We start from the raw sequence: 22,896 nt of genomic DNA, 5'->3' as shown, positions 1-22,896 counted from the left end.
AGAATAATTCATTTATAGGATGAGGAGTATGGGAGTGGAATAAATTGTCAAGGGAAATGTTCAATAAATTTCCAAGTTCTTTGAAAATGTTTAAGAAAAAACTAGGTAAACAACTAGGGAATCCGCCACCTGGGCAACAGCCATAAGTACAGGAAATTGATGACTGACAGACTGTATGAGTAAAATTCAGGCCAGTAAGATGAAATTTTTGCAAAGTAAGATAGGAAAGATAAGAAAAGACAAGGTACGCATTGAGAATGAAATTGGAGACGAAAAGCATTCAAACAGAATGGAGAGAAATAAAATGAGATTATTTTGACATTTTAAGAGGATGGAAGAGGGAAGGATACCGAATCAAATGACGGATGCTAAGATTGGATAGAGGAAGATGGAAAGGTGCTGTTAACATCTTAACACAGCTAAAGCTGAAAAAAGGAAACTGATGATGATGATGATGATGATGATGATGATGATGAAGCCCACACCTGACTTGCTTACACATTTCATTGCTCTACAGCAGCAGTTTCATCACAGCAATGGCTTATTGTAAAATACAAGGGCAAATCAAAAAGTAAGTTACACTAGCTCGCCGCAGGATCACGCTATGCAACACGACTGTGGCCAACACGAAGCAAGCTACAGTAACTACTGACAAGTCCAATAGGAAGGTTGGTGTGGTATCCCTTTGTGTTGTGTACAGAGAACGGGCTAGGCTCATTCGAGCATCGACTGGATGTTCACTCCAAATTGGAGGTGCGTGCAACGATCAGATTTCCATGGGCTAGACGGCTCAATTGCACAGACATTCACCGTGAAATTACTGCTGTATATGGTGAGCGTGCAACTTCTCGCCCAGGTATTGTAAAGTGGTGTAAGCAATTTGATTCCGGACACACCGATCTCCCAGACAAATATCGCGAAGGCAGACCCGCAACGTCCAGTACCGTTGCAAATATTTGATTGTGTGGATGGGATCATTAGAGAGAATTGGTGGATAACACCGCAGGAAATTGCCAGCATGCTGAACATTTCGCATGCCAGTGTGTTCTCCATTGTTCACTAGCACCTTGGATTTCGTAAACTGTGTCAAACATGGGTCCCACGTCTGCTCACCGATGTTCACAAGGGACAACGTTTTGAATCATCACTGGCATTTTTGCAACGGTATTCTGTGGAGGGCAATGAGTTTCTGCGGCAAATCATCATGGAGGATGAACCATGGGCACATCACTTCACCCCTGAAACAAAGAGAACATCGATGGAATGGGTGCACACCACATCACCACCACAAAAGATGGACACGATCCAACCTTCAGCAGGAAAGGTGCTGGCAAGAGTGATCTTTGACGTGAAGGATGTCATGCACGTGGAATTTATACTGAAAGGCAGACAATCAACGTGGCTTTGCATTGTCAAATGTTGAACCAGTTGCGTAAGGCAATTAAAGAAAAGCGGCAGGGAAAAAATTGAGTGCCGGTGTGATTTTGATGCATCGATAACACACCACCTCACACGGCCCGCCAAATGTCTGAACTGCTGAAGCAATTCAAGTGGGATGTATGGCAACATCCTCCATACAGTCTACACTTAGCGCCATGCAATTATCATGTAATCAGTAAGCTGAAAAAGGATCTCGGTGGGCAACGATTCCAAAACAATGAGGAGGTGGAAGCAGCTGTCTCCAGGAGGTTACATAGCGCTGGAGGTGATTACTACACATCCAGAATCGAAAAGTTGGTTGACCATTGTACCCGTTGCATTTCCTAGACGTTTACAAAATGGCATCGAAGGAAGGTGTGGCCCACTCAACTTAAAAGAGTACACAATGAAGACATGATATCGAGGTATAACAGAAGGCCGTGTATAACTGGGAATGGATGTATACCGAAGGTGGTGCAGAACAGCAAAAAGTCAAGTAGATTGTTTTAAAGAAAAAAAATAGAACAGAAGAGATTATTATAAAAAAATACTTGAAAAATTGAATTAGCAGATTCAAGACGTGAATTGCGAACGTGCTACGTATAGGACAGAATTTTACGAGATTTTGGCGAAATTCTTGAAGAAAGACTACATTCATTAAGAAGAAAGCGGGATAATCAACCCAAAGAAAAATTGTGAATAGCCAAAATACTTTAGATAAGCGAGCTCGGATTAAATACGCTTATGGGAACCCGAAGAGCAAGTCCGACATTATCGTAGGGAAGAATTATACGAACTGCACAAGAAACATAAGAACTGAAATAAGGTTATTTTATTGGCGCAGAGGCTAAGAGGAAAATAATTCTGAGGATTATTTAAGCTGATTCTGAAGATTTTTCCCCCAAAAAAGATCAAATACATTATACGCAATTTTAAAGAGTTAGCAATATATAACGCAGAAGAAGGATAAGAAGAGTAACTTAAGAAAAATATTAATCTAATATGAATTTTATAACAACCATGTTCTCGTCGGAAATCTTTAACTTTGTTGGCAGCCTCACGAAGAAGATGATGAACTGCAAGACGTTTAAGAAACAAACAGAAACAAACAGAAACTCTGTTTGTTTGTTTGTTTTAATGTTATCAATCTTATGTTAATTTTAAGGACACTTCCTCTAAAGCATTACTTTGTCAATTTATATATTTTTCATCAAAACAGTGTTATGTGGCTGAAGATGTTGATAATATATGAAACATGTACCACTTTTAACCATTAAATTGCCTTAAGCAATCATTGTATCGACTAGGTGGAAAATTAATTACTTAATTGTGAATCTATTGAAGTGCGATACGGACCATGAAGCTGATTTTAGGATTTAAGCATATCGAGCCACAGATATGTAAATTAAGAATTATGTGGATAGAATAGGAAGATTATTTATTTTAAAACAGTGTATAGTTGAATTTGAATTTTATGAAAGGTTAATATATAGGAAGATGATACATTAGGAGCCGGATTTAGCAGGCATTAGGGATGTAAAGCCTTAGCACGTGAATCGTTACTGATTAATATCTGAGAATGAACCTGAATTAATTGAGTTCAGATTTTATTTGTTTCTAATGGCAATGTAATTATGAGGAGAGACTTTGAAATGTTATTACAATATAATAATTGCAGTTGGATAACGTATTCCAGTGATACATAGGATGTCCCAAGAATATTTATGGACAGTAACGCTGATATTTTTGATTTCATTTCAGAAACAATTCGAATAAGTTGATGTTATATCTTTGTTTTTTCCAAATAAGCCAGCACTGACTTTGACTTACTTGAATTATTTATTTTATATAATGATAAATGTAGCCCATTCCCAAGTTGAGTTCTCATTTCTTAGGGCAATTCTCTAATTAAATAAAATGTAGATTTTTATTTTTTTATATAATTTGTGAGTGTTAATTTTTAGTATTAATTAATTCTTTATCTAGTTTGTAAGATGAAACATTAGCTGATTGCGTAAATATGAATGCATTTATTGGTGGTGTTATAACGTTAGCATTGGGACTAGGCGATCATTCACATACAACTGCGTTCTTTTGGGGTGAACTTTTCTCTTCATGAATTCACGTAAAGCGGAACCGAATGAATTTTTTTTAGATTTTTCACATAGAATGAAATACCCTGGAATTAAATTGAGCTGTCGGGAGTTATTTGCAATCCGTTCTGACGAACGGGTGCACCGTTCTGAGAAATGTTTACAGTCTCTTGGCGACTATGTGGAAAAGTGAACTTACATTGTATGTTGTCATAACCGTGTTGTCTATGTGCAGGTGGTTTCATAAATGGCCATAACTTGGAAGTGTAACTTACTTTTTTGATTTGCCTACGTATATTATTACATTTGGCAGAAGTCATCAATTCCAAACTCTTCAGGAACTTCACAAATATCATGAACATCATTATTATCTACACGCTCCATACTCTTTTCAGTCATTTTTGCCATGGCCTTCTTTTAGGTCTTTTTTTCCATCCATTTCACAACAAACATCTTCCTAGATATTTCTTTTTCATGACCATATGTCCAAAAACCTTTTATCTAGGTTTTGCTACTTTATCCTGTATGGAAGAGGGGGCTGCCAAGGAGATTCTATATTCCCTACGCTATTCACCTGTTTTTCAGAGAATCAATATCTTCACTTTATGTTGTGAGCTACCTACTGGAATGAAAAATTTCTGATGAATGAAGCAAAGACCAAGTTAATGATAAACAACCTTGAGGAACTGACGAAAGTAATGTTGCGACAACGGAGTTGGTAAGTCAAATAATACATCTATTGAGAGTAGAAGACCTTTTCAGACCAGACTGGATACAGAGATCCCCAGAAAAACACTTGCAAGAATTCTTAAGAATGATTATCTGCTGAACGCACTGATGACGGGGTATATATGAATTTATGTATTTTGTTAGTGATGTGTGGACAACTGGCTATGTACAAAGGCAGGTTTTATCTTCAATCTCCGATCATGCATGTAAATAAATACGAGATAGTTGGGAGCCAAGTCTTTACGCCGTGCGATTGTGCAACATCCCTGCCACAACCTGTTGGCAACAATGTGCCAGTTGTAGCCAAGCTACTGACGATTGAAAATGGCCGCTAAGATCGAGACTCCTGTCAAGTGTGAGTTGTGAAGTGTGATACATTTTATGGAAGCAGAAGGATGTAGCACTGCTGAAATCCATCGCAGAATGAGTGTAGTGAATGGTGAAAACTGTACGAGTGATGTTAGTGTACGAGAATGGTGTCTGAAATTTAAAGAAGGGCAGATATCCATGATGAAGGTGGGCAAAGATGCAAGTCTGTGGCTACAGTACCCATGGTTGAGCGTGTTGATGAGTTTGTCCGCAACAAACGGAGGTTTACGATCAGTGAAATTTCTACAGCAATTCGAGGCATTTCAAGGTCTTCTCTGTACGCAATTTTTACTCAACACTTGGGATACCAGAAACGTTGTTCACATTGGGTCTGAAGAATGCTGACCGATGGTCACAAAACTCAACAAATGGCGTCGTCTGTAATGTTTCCGACATATTGATTACCATAGTGATGAGGAGATTTTAAAGTCTATCATTAATGGTCATGAAAATTGAGTCCTGTATGATACTCCAGAAACCAAAGAACAGTCTAAACAGTGGATGCATCCATTTTCTCCAAACAAGTCGAAAAAGTTTAAATTGACACTGAACAACAGGAAAACAATGGCTATCGTTTTTTGGGACCATAAAGGTGTCTTGCTGGTAGACTTTAGGGAGTAGGGATCAACGAAAACAAAGGAATTTATTGTGGAACTTTACGTCGCCTCTACAGAGCGATTCAAAACAAACAAAGAGGCATGCTCTCGACCAGCGTGGTTTTCATCCATGACAATGCTCAACGGCTACAATTCAAGTGGGAAGTTTTCGACCATCCAGACCTCGCACCTAGTGATTTTCACCTCTTTTGAGAACTGAAGGCATGGTTGGGTGGACAACACTTTGCCACCAATGAAGAACTTCAAGAGTCTGTCTAGATGCACTTTACCTCACTGGCGGCAGACTTCTTGGCAGAGGACATAGGAAACCTGGAGTCACAAAACGACAAATGCCTAAACCGTTTTGGCGATTATGCAGAAAAATAAGTATGAAACTACTAAACTTTCAGTAATAAAATAATTTTGTTATGTCAATGTGTTTTTTTTAAATAGCCCATCAGAGGCTGAAAAAAGAAACAGCCCTTGTAAATTAACCTTTATTAACATCACTTCATTATGCTCTGGTTTCCACAAATTTGGTGGATGCTAATTTGGGTTAAAGGCCCAACATACATACAAACGTCTGGTCGCACAGAAATTGATCTTGTGCAGCAAGCAGCGATCTGTAATCATGGTGGGTAGGGATTGGAACTGTATTACATATAGACTGCGTTATCACAATCGAACAGAAGCAAGGCTGACACACCTACAATATATTACCATTTACTGAAAAACAGAACCATTTCTAGAATGAATTGTTACATATTTTTCCCTCAACATTGTTTTTGCTTCCAATAATGTGGCTGTGTAATATTACAGTTCAACACAGCATATCCTAGCGTGAACAGCCAGTGTCAGCATGGCGCATCATGAAAACTTAGCGAGATACCAAAATACACCGTCCTGCAAGTGTCCTTTAACTTATATCAAGTTGTATAAATGTTATATGACAGTGTTTCCCAACCCTTTCGTTGGAAGAGTGATCCCTCCCATTCCAATTCATATTAATACCATGAATACTTAAACTGTAAGGACAATAAGGACAAATATTTTTCTCAAGACAGAATCTTATTCTGAAAAGTAACATCCTTTTATCGCAATTGCATCCAAACGCTCCATTTGCAGCATTGATTCTTGGCCTTTTTGTGGTAGTACATAAAAAGCTCTTCTCCATTCTACAACAAAAATTCCATTACATAACCAATGTTACACTGAGAAATAAGAGGAAGACTGATGCACTATTTGTGATTTGCTCAGCTACTGTAAGATGACAGCATGACAGCAGTAGAAATGTCCATGGACGTTAAGACACTGGTCAGAGCAAAAAATAAACAAACATAGTCTCCTCACCTACCAATAGGAAGAAATTTCTTAGAGACCATGCGATAGTTAATAGGATTTAAAACGTGTTTTAACACACCCACTTTGTTGCATACCACTAGACAACACTTCAAGTACCTTTTGTGGTAGGCGTAACACCGATTGAAAAGCACTGTTAAATGACACTTCCGTCAATTGGCGATGGATTTAAATCGGTTCAGTACCTTTTGCGTTAAAAAACCGAATAACTGCATGCACTTTGCACTTGGCGGTAACATCCAACGAGAGCTCCATTCTCAACGGCTGCCAAGCCAAGACTGAGTGCCTCAGTGCAGCATGCGCATGTTTATATCCGAGCGCAGGAAACACTCTTCACAATATTGTGACTAACAGCCACACAAACAGAGTTCTGTGTTCATAAAAAAAAATTGGAGACCTTATTTTTGGGATTACCCTCATAAATTACTTTAGTAGGTCCCTCCTTAGGATTGAAACAAAAAGAAGTTTTTATGAGAGTAGGAAACAAATTTAATGTATAGTGTGAAAGTTTACTGCCTCTCTGTGCACTGGTCATGAAATCTGTCCGTAGATTCTAGTTATGCAGACTTTGTTTGAAATGAATCCTTTCTTTCCGGATTGCAAATATCTTAGAAATCAGTCCACTGATTTAGCTTTTCTCATTTCTTTTTGCTGTTGATAATGTTGGGCGGACATGTATACATACTGTTCAGAATCTTACTATGTACTGGCAGTTCTATACCTTTAAAAAGAAAATATATATTGTATTTTGCATGAAATTTATTCAAAGGTCCCTTCCCTTTCATGATAAACTATTCTGATCTTGAAGATTACCGTAGTTACGTGACTAATACCTGCGAATTTAAAAAAATATTGGGGTATGAAATTGGGGTGCAGGTTTTATTTGCGTCAATGTTGGCACTTTTTTTTCAAAGCAGCCTTCCTAAAGTTAGCGTGCGGGGATTATTCGGTGGCAGGGATTATTCGTGTAAACACGGTAATACAAATGTGGGTATAAATTTCCTTTTAGGCCTATTGCACTATTATTTCTCTCTATCCACGGCCTTGTTTCTTGGGTCCTTCTATTTCCCTGCACGTATCCTTCATGCACTCTGCTCTTAATCATTGGTGTGATATTACGACATTTTTGTGAGATATGTTTAGTAACTGTAAAACGGCTGAGCTCCAGTATTTAATTACTTTGACAGCACAGAACCACTACAGTATTGTAGCCTACAATATGATAGTACCCACCCACCTTTATTATGATTGCATATAAATCTAACACTAGTGAGAAATGCAGGATAATTAACTACCACCACATAACCTGCTACAGCACAAACGAATAAAACCCTGCCATGAAAATAATGCACAGGCATTGATATCTTTAATCTTCCAATGTTTATAAAAATTCATAGTAATGAGTGTGCTCTTACATACTCTAGTCGAAGTTGAGGTTATATACCCTCATAGCTCGTCACATTTGGCGATAACGCAGCAAACACTAACTTGAATTTAAGTTCATAACTAGTTTAGCACTTCACAGCACAATTTCAGTACACATCGCAGTAACACCAAAGTCAACCAGATGTCCCAGTCAAGAGTCAATACTAGTCATAATTCTCAAATACAAACACACTCCTGGCGAACAGCCATTAAATAAACTTTTCAAGTCGCATAGTTCTGCCACCAGACATCACTTCCTACCCCTGCATTTTTCTCTATATGAGCTAATCACTACAATTTGTTTTATGTCACACCGACACAGACAGGTCTTATGGCGACGATGGGATAGTAAAGGCCTAAGAGTGGGAAGGAAGCGGTCGTGACCTTAATTAAGGTACAACCCCAGCATTTCCCTGGTTTGAAAATGGGAAACCACAGAAAACCATCTTCAGAGCTCCCGACAGTGGGGTTCGAACCCACTATCTCCTGGATGCAAGCTCACAGCTGCGCGCCCCTAACCGCACAGCCAACTCCCCTGGTGAGCTAATCACTACGTTGCATTCTTGTCACATGTGGCACATTGTTTTCAAAATAGTGATGCCCTGAAAACTGTTGATTGATCTGTGTCATGTTGGAAAATCCAACCTCTTACCTAAATTTCTTTATATTTAGTTCTCTTGCCTAACAGAAATTCCGAACTTTTGGTGCCACAGAATGTCACCAATTTAACATGGTGTTCTTACATTGAAAAAAGGAATAAATAGTGTTTATAATATATATATATATATTTTTTGCTATTTGCTATTTGCTTTACGTCGCACCGACACAGATATGTCTTATGGCGACGATGGGATAGGAAAAGTCTAGGAAGTGGAAGGAAGCGGCCGTGGCCTTAATTAAGGTACAGCCCCGGCATTTGCCTGGTGTGAAAATGGGAAACCACGGAAAACCATCTTCAGGGCTGCCGACAGTGGGGCTCGAACCCACTATCTCCTGATTACTGGATACTGGTCGCACTTAAGCGACTGCAGCTATCGAGCTCGGTATAATACATATTACAAAGGTATTTTACTTCTACCAATTGCCTACAAAGTGTTCTCACGTGCCCTGTTTCCAGACAGGAACAACAAACAGAACACTTGATCGATGAATACCAGGGAGGCTCTAACCAACCAAATCATATGCAGAACAGATCCAGAACCTGAAGATGATACTGCAACACTGCCAGGTGAATCGCATAGTTGTCACTTTTATAGACTTCAAAAAAAATCCTACGACTCGATTGACCACACCACCCTGTTTAATATACTTTGTGAGTACGGTGTGGATAACAAAACAACTGTGTTAATAAAACAGACCTTGACAGACATATTTTCTAAAGCAAAATTCATGGGTGAAATCTCCGAATCTTTCCAAATTAGAACTGGAGTAAGACAGGGTGATGGACTGTCCCCACTCCTCTTCAACCCCAAGGGCATGAAGGTGCCCTTAAGCTCCACCCATTCATTAACTCTCAGAAGAGGCTGCATAGAAGAAGAGAGTAGAAGGGAAGGAAAAGAAGGGATTGCAGACGTCTAGTATGCAACATTATTCTTGTTACAGTAAGATTTATTGAAAACTTCACCTCGTGTAGTGTGCGTCCCGTTGCAGCAGCCTGGTTTTTGTTTTTGTCAGCTGAAACACCAGTGGCAGAAGCCTGAGTTCTCAGCTGCTGAAGTAACTTCAGGGACAGTGAACGGCCAGTGCCTTCATATCTGAAAAAAATAAATTTTAGAAAAGGTTTGTTTCATTCTGCTAACTTGTGTACAGATGGTTTTAAAGAAAATAATATCCTGGTTCTTCATGAGATGGATGAATGAAAAAAGAATGAAAAGGCAAAGAACAAAATTACAGGAAAGAGGGGCTAAGGAAGAACCAGATTGTAATACAAGGCAACGCGCCCTGGACTGGTAATGGATGAAATGTTGAAGGGAATACATGAGCCCACAATTCCGTTCTACAAGTCGGCATACAGCCTAAAAAAAGATCAGTCATAGGAAGTAGTGGCACAATACCTAGAAAATTCATTGAGTTCTGCAAAGCATTCCACCGACCAAAATTTTTGTGAGTGGCATTGCACTTCCTGCCTTAAAATCATCAATAAGTACTTTAAGACATTATCTTTGGAACTGTATTTGGTAATTTTCTTTAACCCTTTAAGTTTCTTTGGGATATATTCTTCCCACCTAGTATACGCTAGTGCTCCAGAGAGATATCTAGTTCCCATCGTGCAAGGATTATGTAGTTTGATGTGCTGGACACAGGGAGTACATAAATTGCTTCAGTCATATATTTATTCTTTGACCAGCAAGTCAGATGTTACCAGGTGGGAAATATATATCCCTCTGGTTGCTTGAAGTTCTTTACAGACGATGTTGTGTTGTAATAGGCGAGTTTGAAGCAATTTATGGAAAACCTGAGCCAAGGAGGAAGTCTAATTGGTAAGAATAGTTTTCTGTAACATATACACAACTAATATTATGCTTTAGTTTTGTGCCTTGATGCATTGATTTACAGTTATAAATGTTTGTCAAGTAGTGATTCAGGTTATATTTTTGTTTAAAAATTTTGATGTTTCAGAAATAAATTCGGGTGCCACAGATCAAAGTATCGGACTGCATATTAGTGAATTACATATTTAGTTGTTTGTGTATGCAATATTTTGTTGTTCTCTATCTTGGCTAAGTTGTTATTCCAACTTGAAGTCATGTATGCAGATTTTTCACACCAGTTTATCAGCATACACACATTGGTGTACATTTGAAGGCTGTTAGGTATAGCCTACTTTAGCATCTGGGTATATGATCTAATTTGTAGTATGATACAAATGAACGTGTTTACACGCTTATTTTGTAGATTTGTATTTATTGCCAAAGAATATGGACAATATTGCGAAGTGGCTGGTAGAGGAAATTCCAGATGAGCAGGCGATAATGATGCTGAAGATTGGTCATTCAGTTTTGGTAAGTTTATTTAGCAGTTAGTTTGACTATTAAAATATTATTACTATATAGTGCCAACAATTGCAGTGATGGCATTTGGATACATGCTGTTGATGGATGAAAACTTGAGTTATAAGCTTTATATTTTTTTTCTCTTAGGAAGGAGATTTAATTACACAGCCAGAAATGGAACCTTCCACCAGTGGTGAAGGAAGAGCGAAGAGGAAATACTGAATGTCTCTATTATTAGAACGACCTGATTCTGATTATTCTGAATTAGGATAATCTGACAACTCGCTGGCCGATCCAGACTTCATACCTGCTTCTCCAACAGCGGAAAGACATTCGTTATTCCCTGCAGTTGTGTCAGACAGCGACTCAACCCTTTCTTCAGAAGACATTGCTATGAGAAATACTGGAGAACAAAAGCCTCAGCCAGAAAGTTATGCTACTTGTGCAAAATACTACGTAATTTACTAGGTGGGAAATTATTATCCCAATGAACACCCCAAGAATGTCAGCTGTCGGGAAGTGGCAGTGGGATATATATTTCCCACCAAAAATATATCACAAAATGAATATGATTTTGTAAAATAAACATGTATGTATGATAGTCTACTGTATTTGATTCTAAACATGCAATGAAATTGATTTTTTCAGTCTCCCAGTCTTTTGCAACTTAAAGGGTTAAATTCAATATATTGTAATTATTTTTATTTTTCTATTATGCACCTTTAGCTGAAACAAATATACATTGCTTTTATGCAGCCTCTAAATTAATGAAGTGTTACATTGTAATCTAAATAAATAAAGTTGTAGGGGGTCTACTATCTGTAATTTAGTTTATTTTGCCAATATTTCAAGATATTTATCTGTTTTGGGTTAACTCAAGATCGTATCAGTGATTTTAGCTTTTGGGTCCATTTGTTTGTTCCACCATCACAGCAAAATGATTGGACAGATCTTGACCAAACTTCATATTTAGAGTATACTCATCCAGGAGCAGGTTTTGATATGTGCATGATTTAAAAATCACAGTCCAGCTCCATGGCTAAATGGTTAGCATGCTGGCCTTTGGTCACAGGGGTCCCGGGTTCGATTCCCGGCAGGGTCGGGAATTTTAACCATAATTGGATAATTCCCCTGGCACGGGGGCTGGGTGTATGTGTCGTCTTCATCACCATTTCATTCTCATCATGACGCGCAGGTCGCCTATGGACGTCAAATCAAAAGACCTGAACCTGGCGAGCCGAAGTCCTCGGACACATCCCGGCACTAAAGGCCATACGCCATTTCATTTCATTTCATTTAAGAATCGCAGAACAGACTGGAGGTTTATAGGGATATCAAACAAGTTATTTGATATTTTCTCATCCACTACTAAGCATGGGAGCCTGCAATTTTGGTCAAAGCCTCCCTACCTCATTGTATCCATCAGTAGGCAAGGGTGCCTGCCATTATAAAGAAAAGTGCCCAACTGGATTACAACTGGTAGTAGGCAATAAGGCCTATTATTATAATCAAAACTCCTCAACTCGAATGTGACTGGCAGTAGGAAAGATAACCTGCCGTTATAATGAGTACACCCAAGCTGAACTGTGACTGGATGGGTTTTTACAAGCCATCTTTTGCAATAACCTCTTTAAACAGAGTAAAAATTAAGACTCAGATTGTGGAAAGAGTAAGTTCATTTACATACTAACGTCTTATTCTGAACACAACCTTATGCTGCAAAGAACATATATCTTGTACAGAACGTCAGATCACTGCTGTTATAGGAGTTATGAAAAGATTGCAGGACATAGGATTAACTACACAGCAGTTCGGCCCTGCGGTGTAGGGGGCAAAGCGTCCGCCTGTCACACGGTGGCCCCAGGTTTGATTCCTGGCCGGGTCATGGGTTTTAATTGTAATGATTAATATCCCTGGCCTGGGCACTGGGTGTCTGTGACGTCCTCAATCTTCCTTTCATCATACAGAAAATTCCACACTACCGCCATTCCAATTACATGCAGGTTCATACAATATGGTGCCAGTAGGGGCAAAAGATCCACATGGGTCGACACCCCGAACAAACAGCATTAAAAAATAAAATTTTAAAAAAACACTACACAGCAGCTTGCATTTATTTCTCTCTTATTCATTTGCATCTACTTTACATCAATATAATTTGGGGTCTGTGCAACAAAAATAAATGAACTGAAATACTACAAAAAAGGGCCTTAACATTAATTTAATTACACAACTTTTTGAAACACTCCCTTAAGGTATACAGGGATGCAAACATCTTAGCTGTCAGAATGCATAAGACATACTCTGAAGCACTACCCATATACAAATTTAAAAATGATATGTAAAAATGGTATGATCTCCTTAAAAAGTATATATATTATTTACAGGAAAGACATTCATAACCATCAAACTACGTCAGTAGATCAGATTTACACTGACCATGTATCTTCTTCAAGGTATGGAATAAAAAGTACAGCATATTCTGCCTCAGCATCATATAACAAGTTGTCGACTGAGTTAAGGAGTATTACATTTTTTTCACTATTTACAAAGTCTGGTTTTAGCTATTTATTACAAAAATGCAAAGAAACCTCTTTAGTGCGTTTCTCATTAACATGTTTAACACATCGTAAATTCAAAGTCCCGATTCTCATGGTATTAAATCTATAAAAATACCTCACCTATCGTGTCATGAATTTTCACTATTACTGCTTAGTACGATCACATTTTTCCTAGCCTTGAAAATGTTATCTGTCATCCCTTGTGAAACAAACGTGATTTTCAACTCAGGTAGGATCCGTCGCAACAGCTGCATTCATGATTATGGAAAAAGGCCTTAAATTCCTGAACTTCACAGAATAAGTTACATGTTTGGGGAGCAAGCTGTTAGCCTAAGGACTGTTCAGTTTTGCTTGCTGGTTAGCAGCAAGATTGCTGAATAACACAGTAAGTATATTTGTGCTTGTATTTCGCATTCAATTCAAAAGTTAGAAATTTATTTTGTGTTGGGTGATACAATGAATTGTAGTGAATATTTGTCACATGATAAGGTAGCCTATACCTGTACTGTATTAGGAACATAATCGTATGAAATTGACTAGCGTGGTGCATATCTGTCTTGTGATAGCCTAGTTATGGATACAGAAAAAGTCGTGAAATTCCTTACTAGCTAATGAAGACAAATTAAAATCTTTCAGAAAGTGGACTGGCATCCGCATCTTTAAGCATGCAGAGGTCATGAATGTTGAACACACACCTTTGAGTTTGGAATCGATCATTCGACTTGGTCGAAGTTTCTCAAAATGATGGGCAAAGTCATTCCTCCTGATTCCTCCCGTCGCACATGGTCGAGTATAACCTCCAAATCATTGTGTAAGAGTGTGACCAGAAAATAATGTTTAACACTATGCGCCCACCGGTAGTAATATTACTACCACGCGGCGTGCGCCTGAGTGCCGCTGTTAGTAATACTACTGCCACGATCTTTGAAATTCAGCCACTCGAAAGCTATTCATGTTATCGAATTAGTTTTAGCTTTGATGTGTTGTCGATTTCCTTTACCATCGTTAGGTGGTGTTGTAGATCCATAGTGATTGGTGGTGCAACTTAGGAACGATGTTTCGTAGACACGTGCCCTCCGTTAGATCTTTTGTAATTGCTGACATATGTACTCCTCGCGCGCTGCGGTTAGATAAGCTCAAATTTATGTGCGTGTGTTCTAATGATAGATTATATGACTTCACAGATTAAGAATGAAAGTGTAGTGAGGCAACAGTCTGCAATCATCTCTGAAGTAGTCGATTTGTACTGTATAATTATTGAAAGGAAATCCTACGCGTGCATACAGCCCACGGATAAGTGAACAGTCGATAGTTTTTAGTCACTGAATAACAGAATTATACATTGTTATTCCCAATACCTAGCTTTGGTATGGTAACACTCAAAACATTCTCCTATACAAAGACCTACGCCACATTTACGACAATTTGTTAAGAATGAAGCCGTGTTTTCCAGTGTTGACTTAGTTAAATGTAACAAAGGCTTTTCAGTCTGTCAAACACACAGCAAGTACAGTGTAAATTATAACACTATAAAGATACCTGTAAAATACAAACTAACATACAAAGAATGACATGTTTCGTTCTACACGAACATCCTCAGATTCTGACAAATCATTTAAAAACAAGCTTATATATGTACAGTATTGTTTACATAGCGTAAACTTGTCAATGATAGAGAGTTTAGTGGTAACATGAAACAGTAATGACAAAATAAAATATATACAATTATTAATATAATGAGAGCCTCCGTGGCTCAGACGGCAGCGTGTCGGCCACGCACTGCTGGATACCGTGGTTCAAATCCCGGTCACTCCATGTGAGATTTGTGCTGGACAAAGCGGAGGCGGGACAGGTTTTTCTCCAGGTACTCTGGTTTTCCCTGTCATCTTTCATTCCAGCAACACTCTCCATTCTCATTTCATAGCATCTGTCAGTCATTAATAAATCACTTTGGGAGTGGCAACCCTACCGTACTAATAGCCTATATCTGCTTCATTCATCCCATCCCTGACCCGGTCAATGACTGGAAAACAGGTTGTAGGTTTTCATTCATTAATATAATGAAACTTACGTACTTATCTAGACTGCCGATGTTAAGTCCATTGTCACCAAACACTATTTCAGGACTGTGGTTATGGAAAGTTTTTGGTGAGGCACACTGCGCGTGGAGAGGGGAGGGCAAGAAAGGGAGCGGCCTTGTAGAACGATGTGGATCTCTCCTATTGGAAGATCAAATCGAGTACACTATACAGTGGAGCGGGGAGGGAGAAGTAGGGCGGAGCGGCTGGAGCGCTGTGGAACCTTCCATCAACATTGGAGAGGGGAGAGATGTTACTGACCTATTTCATGTTAAATGTACCTTTATGTAATATGGATGAATGCAAATTAATAATTTTTTTAGGTGAATAAAGTAAGGAACGGTATTATTATTATTATTATTATTATTATTATTATTATTATTATTATTATTATTATTATTATTATTATTGTGATAAAAGCAATTTAATGAGTAGGTGTTGTCAGATATTATGTGAGTAGAGCGAATAGGGGGGAATTATTTAAATGTGTATGCTCTTTCAGGTTATTGGCATTAGTATTTTTTGCGACGTAAATTTCTATTGCTTCTTTTATATTCAAAGATTTACTTTTATTTTCGAAGTGTAAAATTTTTAGATCAGTGTTGATGTCTGTGAAATGGTGTGAACAGCCGTAGATGTGCTCCCCGAAGGCTGAATGTCGATTATATCTGATCGCATTTTTGTGTCCTTTGTATCTTGTATGGAAATTACGTTTTGTTTGACCTATGTATGTGGCGTTGCAGTTAGGTTCTTGGCACTTGAGTTCATATACTCCTGACTTTGAGAAAGGGTCCTTTTTGTTTAGGTTGCACCTGCTGATGTGTCTCTGTAGTGTGTTATTCATTCGAAAGGCTACTTTTAAACCTTGGTTCTTGAAAATGTTAGCTACTTTGTATGTGTTATTGTTAACATAGTTGAGAACCACGTAGTTTTCTTTGTCATGTGTGGTGCTTTCCTGGCGACTTTTCTTATGTTTATTTAATAGTTTATTTACTGTGCCTGGAGGATGGTTGTTTTCTTTCGCGATATGTTTAATGATTTGCATCTCTTCATTGAAATCCGTTGCGCTCATTGGTATGGAAATAGCTGTATGTATCATTGTATTCAGTCCTGCTATTTTGTGTGTGTATGGGTGGTTCGAGTTGTTGTCAATAGTGTGCGACGTCTGAGTGGGCGTTCTGTATACTTTGTAAGATAGGTTGTCATTATTCCTGTTGATTGTGATGTCTAAATAGTTTATTTTCTTGTTATTTTCTGGCTCCATTGTGAAGCTGATGGATTTGTGTAAAGAATTTAGAGTGTTTAATAACTGGTCTGCGTTAGAGATGTCATTATCATATAAGCATATGGCGTCATCCACGAATCTGCTCCAATGTAAGATTCCTTTTGAAAGCTGGCCCATTAAGAAGATGCTTTCGAAGTTATTCAGAAAAATGTTTGCTATTATACCTGATAACGGTGAGCTCATGGCTAACCCTTCTTTTTGGCAATAGATTTTGTCGTTAAATGCAAAGCAATTTTAGTGTAGTGTTGTTCTAAGAAGGTTAATAATTTCTTTCGTTTCTTGTAGAGAGGTGTTTTCTTTAAGAAGGTTTTCGATAATTTTAATGGATTCACCTATTGGTATGTTGGTGTACATGTTAGTGATGTCAAAGGATATCATACGTGTGCTCTCTGTTATTTTAAGTTTATTTAATTCTTTAATTAGTTCTAGGCTGTTTTTAATTGATCTGTCTCCTTTAAGTGAAATTTTCTCTTTTATTATTAGGTTCAGTTGTTTGCTTAAATTGTAACTTGGCGCATCTTTAAAATTTACTATTGGTCTAATGGGACACGGCTCTCTGTGTATTTTGGGCAGGGCTCTTAGTGTGGGGAGTTTAGGATTTTTGATGGTGAGGCTTTCTTTTTCTTGTTTTGTGAAAATGAAGTCTGTTTCCTTGATAGCTTGCTTTATTTGGTTTTGAAATTTATTTGTAGGGTCGCGTTGCAATTCTTGAATACCGTTGTTGTTGATAAATTATATTGTTTTCTCTATGTATTCGTCTTTCTTCATTATGACTGTTGTATTACCTTTATCCGCTTTTGTGATGATAAGGTTGCCGAATACATAGAAAAAACAATAGAATTTATCAACAACAACAGTATTCAAGAATTGCAACGCGACCCTACAAATAAATTTCAAAACCAAATAAAGCAAGCTAACAAGGAAACAGACTTCATTTTCACAAAACAAGAAAAAGAAAGCCTCACCATCAAAAATCCTAAACTCCCCACACTAAGAGCCCTGCCCAAAATACACAAAGAGCCGTGTCCCATTAGACCAATAGTAAATTTTAAAGATGCGCCAAGTTACAATTTAAGCAAACAACTGAACCTAATAATAAAAGAGAAAATTTCACTTAAAGGAGACAGATCAAATTAAAAACAGCCTAGAACTAATTAAAGAATTAAATAAACTTAAAATAACAGAGAGCACACGTATGATATCCTTTGACATCACTAACATGTACACCAACATACCAATAGGTGAATCCATTAAAATTATCGAAAACCTTCTTAAAGAAAACACCTCTCTACAAGAAACCAAAGAAATTATTAACCTTCTTAGAACAACACTACACCAAAATTGCTTTGCATTTAATGACAAAATCTATTGCCAAAAAGGAGGTTAGCCATGGGCTCACCGTTATCAGGTATAATAGCAACATTTTTCTGATTAACTTTGAAAACATCTTCTTAATGGGCCAGCTTTCAAAAGGAATCTTACATTGGAGCAGATTCGTGGATGACGTCATATGCATACATGATAATGACATCACTAATGCAGACCAGTTATTAAACACTCTAAATTCTTTACACAAATCCATCAGCTTCACAATGGAGCCAGAAAATAACAAGAAAATAAACTATTAAGACATCACAATCAACAGGAATAATGACAACCTATCTTACAAAGTATATAGAAAGCCCACTCAGACGTCGCACACTATTGACAACAACTCGAACCACCCATACACACACAAAATAGCAGGACTGAATGTACAATGATACATACAGCTATTTCCATACCAATGAGCCCAACGGATTTCAATGAAGAGACGCAAATCATTAAACAAATCGCGAAAGAAAACAACCATCCTCCAGGCACAGTAAATAAACTATTAAATAAACATAAGAAAAGTCGCCAGGAAAGCACCACACATGACAAAGAAAACTACGTGGTTCTCAACTATGATAACAATAACACATACAAAGTAGCTAACATTTTCAAGAAACAAGGTTTAAAAGTAGCCTTTCGAACGAATAACACACTACAGAGACACATCAGCAGGTGCAACCTTGTGACGTACCCACTCAGCCCACAGACATGTGGCAGTATTATAATGTGGCAGGTCATTTTAATAGTAATATAAATAAATAATATCTCATTGTTTCTCAATAAACAATATCCCATGGGCGCCAGTCTTCAAGCTTATGGCTTGAAAACGATAGTTGATAATTAATAATAATACGTCATGAGACTCAAAAAACTCCCAGGGGTACGGTGACGGGACACTAACCATTAAGTACACTAACTTGGAATTTAAGGATCATTAATAATCATTTCATAAAATACAAATTAAAACACCTATTTATTAGGATGAAAAACGTGACGTAACAGCGTATTAACAAAATCTGACGGAAGCAAAAGTAAAATTGAATGAAATTAACTCTGAGAACATGAACTGTTGCACGAAGACTTGCAGCAACTTATGCCATTAGCTCACCAATTGTAGACTCTGTTGTCTTGAAGCCGATGATCGATGGATCTCTCGTACCGGCTGCCTCATCTGTTGTTGGATTCCAGTCCTACTTCTGCATTTCCTGCCTTTAACACTTCCTACTGTACTCCTTACATAAAGTCGTAATGAGTCCTAATTTTAAATGCAAAACCACCATGGGTTATGTTTAGGGAGAGAATACATTTGCATTCTTGCGTATTACGGAACAGTAGCGTAGCTAAATTCATAATAAAAGCTCTCCTCCCCTATACTAGTCAAAACCGGTCTCCCGTTGACTTTACCTTTCGTCATTGAGATAACAGATCCCAATGAGAGTAACTTTTGAGCAGAATACTACTCGGATGCGAAGTGAACTAAGTTAAAATCTTCTCCGATGTGCAGACGTAGAATCGTCGTAAGAGTGTCTTCCAAGAGTACGAGTACCAGTGTGAATCTGAATATGAGTAAGAATAAGTGTGGCCCTCTCCAGCTCTTGTCAGCGGGTATATCGCCGTCAATAGTCTCCCTCCATCAGCCTTATCACATGGTCCAGTAAGATTCGAGGTCTTATCCCTTCTCCTATGTATTGCTAGGAATCCATCACGTTACTTCATTACGTCCATTCACATAGGCTGAACTTTCCCGCTGAAATATAGCGTCAGGTAGCAAAGTTCGAAAAGTCGGCGTACGTAATGTTTCAACTGTCTCTTCAGAAGGTGGAGAGGGTAAGGTCTCTCGTAACCTTGATGACGTACTTTTCCTGGAAATGGGCTGAAATTAGCCTGCTGACTCTGGTCACCTCACAATGCTTACTGGAAAATTTACTGCAAGCTATAAATATGAATGATGTTGAAATACTTTACCCAATATGTGGTTCGTTCAGAATACGTTATAGCCGCGATACAAAGAAATGAAATGATGTGAAATGGATGATTAAAACCCTATGTATATACATATTAATTTAAAAATGACCTATCAGTGATTAAATATATACATCTTATCAATTAAATATATAGTTCAATAATTTGTCACATGCTGTGATGTTCCAAACATCACAACCTAAACAAAAAGGACCCTTTCTCAAACTCAGGAGTATATGAACCTAAGTGCCAAGAACCTAACTGCAACGCCACATACATAGATCAAACAAAACGTAATTTCTATACAGGATACAAAGAACACAAAAACGCGATCAGATATAATCGACATTCAGCCTTTGGGGAACACATATACGACTGTTCACACCATTTCACAGACATCAACACTGATCTAAAAATTTTACACTTCGAAAATAAAAGTAAATCTTTGAATATAAAAGAAACAATAGAAATTTACGTTGCAAAAAATGCTAATGCAAATAACCTGAATGAGCATACACATTTAAATAATTCCCCCCTATTCGCTCTAGTCACATAATATCTGACAACACCTACTCATTAAATCGCTTTCATCATATTAATAATAATAATAATAATAACAACAACAACAACAACAACAACAACAATAATAATAATAACACCGTTCCTTACTTTATTCACCTAAAAAAAATATTAATTTGCATTCAACCACATTACATAAAGGTACATTTAACATGAAATAGGTCAATAACATCTCTCCCCTCTCTAATGTTGATGGAAGGTTCCACAGCGCTCCAGCCGCTCCGCCCTAATTCTCCCTCCCCGCTCCACTGTATAGTGTACTCAATTTAATCATCCAATAGGAGAGATCCACATCGCTCTACAAGGCCCCTCCCTTTCTTGCCCTCCTCTCTCCACGCGCAGCATGCCTCACCAAAAATTTCCAAGACCACAGTCCTGAAATAGTGTTTGGTGACAACGGACTTAACATCCGCAGTTTAGATAACTACGTAAGTTTTCATTATATTAATGAATGAAAACCTACAACCTGTTTTCCAGTCATTGACCGGGTCAGGGATGGAATGAATGAAGCAGATATAGGCTATTAGTACGATGGAGTCGCCACTCCCAAAGTGATTTATTAATGACTGATAGATGCTATGAAATGAGAATGGAGAGTGTTGCTGGAATGAAAGATGACAGGGAAAACTGGAGTACCCGGAGGAAAATCTGTCCCGCCTCCGCTTTGTCCAGCACAAATATCACATGGAGTGACCGGGATTTGAACCACGATATCCAGCGGTGAGAGGCCGACGCGCTGCCGTCTGAGCCACGGAGACTCTTATTATATTAATAATTGCATATATTTTATTTTTGTCATTACTGTTTCATGTTATCACTAAACTCTCTATCATTGACAAGTTTACGCTACGTAAACAATACTGTACATATATAAGCTTGTTTTTAAGTGATTTGATAGAATCTGAGGATGTTCTTGTAGAACAAAACATGTCATTCTTTGTATGTTAGTGTGTATTTCACAGGTATGTTTATAGTGTTATAATTTACATTGTATTTGCAGTGTGTTTGACAGACTGAAAAGCCTTTGTTACATTTACATTTACGACAATATATGGTTGTCATTTTCTTCACAGCACGACCGGTGTTATGTTTGGACTTGTGGTAACAAACCTTGCACGTACGCTGCGCGTGTCCTTCCTTCTTCGCCCCTACTGCAGGTATTCTGTGTGGAAAATTATCTCTACCTACTAGCCTTCCCGCAGTTGATGCTCGTGATTCTTCAGTAATTTCGGCCCCAACACTACTCACCAAATCATCTGCTAAACGTTCCCAAAATTTCGAAAGGGGAAGCATCAACTGCGGGAAGGCTACTAGTTCATTTTCCACACAGCATACGTGCAGTAGGCGTGAAGAAAGAAGGACACGCGCAGCGTACGTGCAAGATTTGCTACCACGGGTCCAAACATAACAGCGGTTGTGCTGTGAAGATAATGACAACCATATATTGTCGTAAATGTGACGTAGGTATTTGCATAGGAGAATGTTTTGAGTGTTAACATACCAAAGCTAAGTATTGGGAATAACAATGTGTAATTCTGTTATTCAGTGACTAAAAACTATTGAACTTTTCTAGTGAATTAGACATTCAAGTGCGTGAACAAGGATATCAGAATGGGCCAATATTCTAGCCTAATTTTCTTTCCAATGCTGAAGGTAAGCATTTTTTATTTGATTTCGTGGGACAGCCCAGCTGAAGGTAAGCATTTTTTATTTGATTTCGTGGGATAGCCCACTCTTTGTACAATATGTATATAAATTTTGTTGATTTATAATGCGAAAACTGACAGAACTGTGATATTTTTTTCTGAGAGTCTAAATTACACCAGCACAGGGTAGGGACGCCATCTTGAAACGTCCGGGCTCATAGTGTTAATAACCCACTGTTCCAAAATGAAAGGCTTCTACTAACATTTGTTTTAGAAGGAGTGTGATCTGCAATAATACTTCAATATTTTTACTGGCCCCCGTGCATATCTTTTCATGTTTGTGGTTGTGTTTTTCATACCTTTCAGTGCACTTGTTATTTTATAAGCCCCAGCTGAAAAGATTTTCATATCTGTTCTCTCGTGTTTCT

General features: G+C 38.0%; 1 protein-coding gene across 2 annotated transcripts in view; it reads right to left on the bottom strand.

The window, feature by feature from the left end:
- Positions 1-22,896, bottom strand: part of l(1)G0020 (RNA cytidine acetyltransferase l(1)G0020) — a 248,047-nt gene that overhangs the window by 126,596 nt on the left and 98,555 nt on the right. For both annotated transcript variants that reach the window (XM_067143333.2, XM_067143334.2), the window contains exon 10: positions 9,615-9,744. In XM_067143333.2, the coding sequence (XP_066999434.2) occupies positions 9,615-9,744 (130 nt within the window). The remainder of the gene's footprint in view (positions 1-9,614; positions 9,745-22,896) is intronic.

Source organism: Anabrus simplex, chromosome 3, assembly GCF_040414725.1.
Source record: "Anabrus simplex isolate iqAnaSimp1 chromosome 3, ASM4041472v1, whole genome shotgun sequence".
Taxonomy (NCBI): domain Eukaryota; kingdom Metazoa; phylum Arthropoda; class Insecta; order Orthoptera; family Tettigoniidae; genus Anabrus; species Anabrus simplex.
The sequence above is the reverse complement of the archived record's forward strand: the minus strand, read 5'-3'. Positions and strand labels throughout refer to the sequence as shown.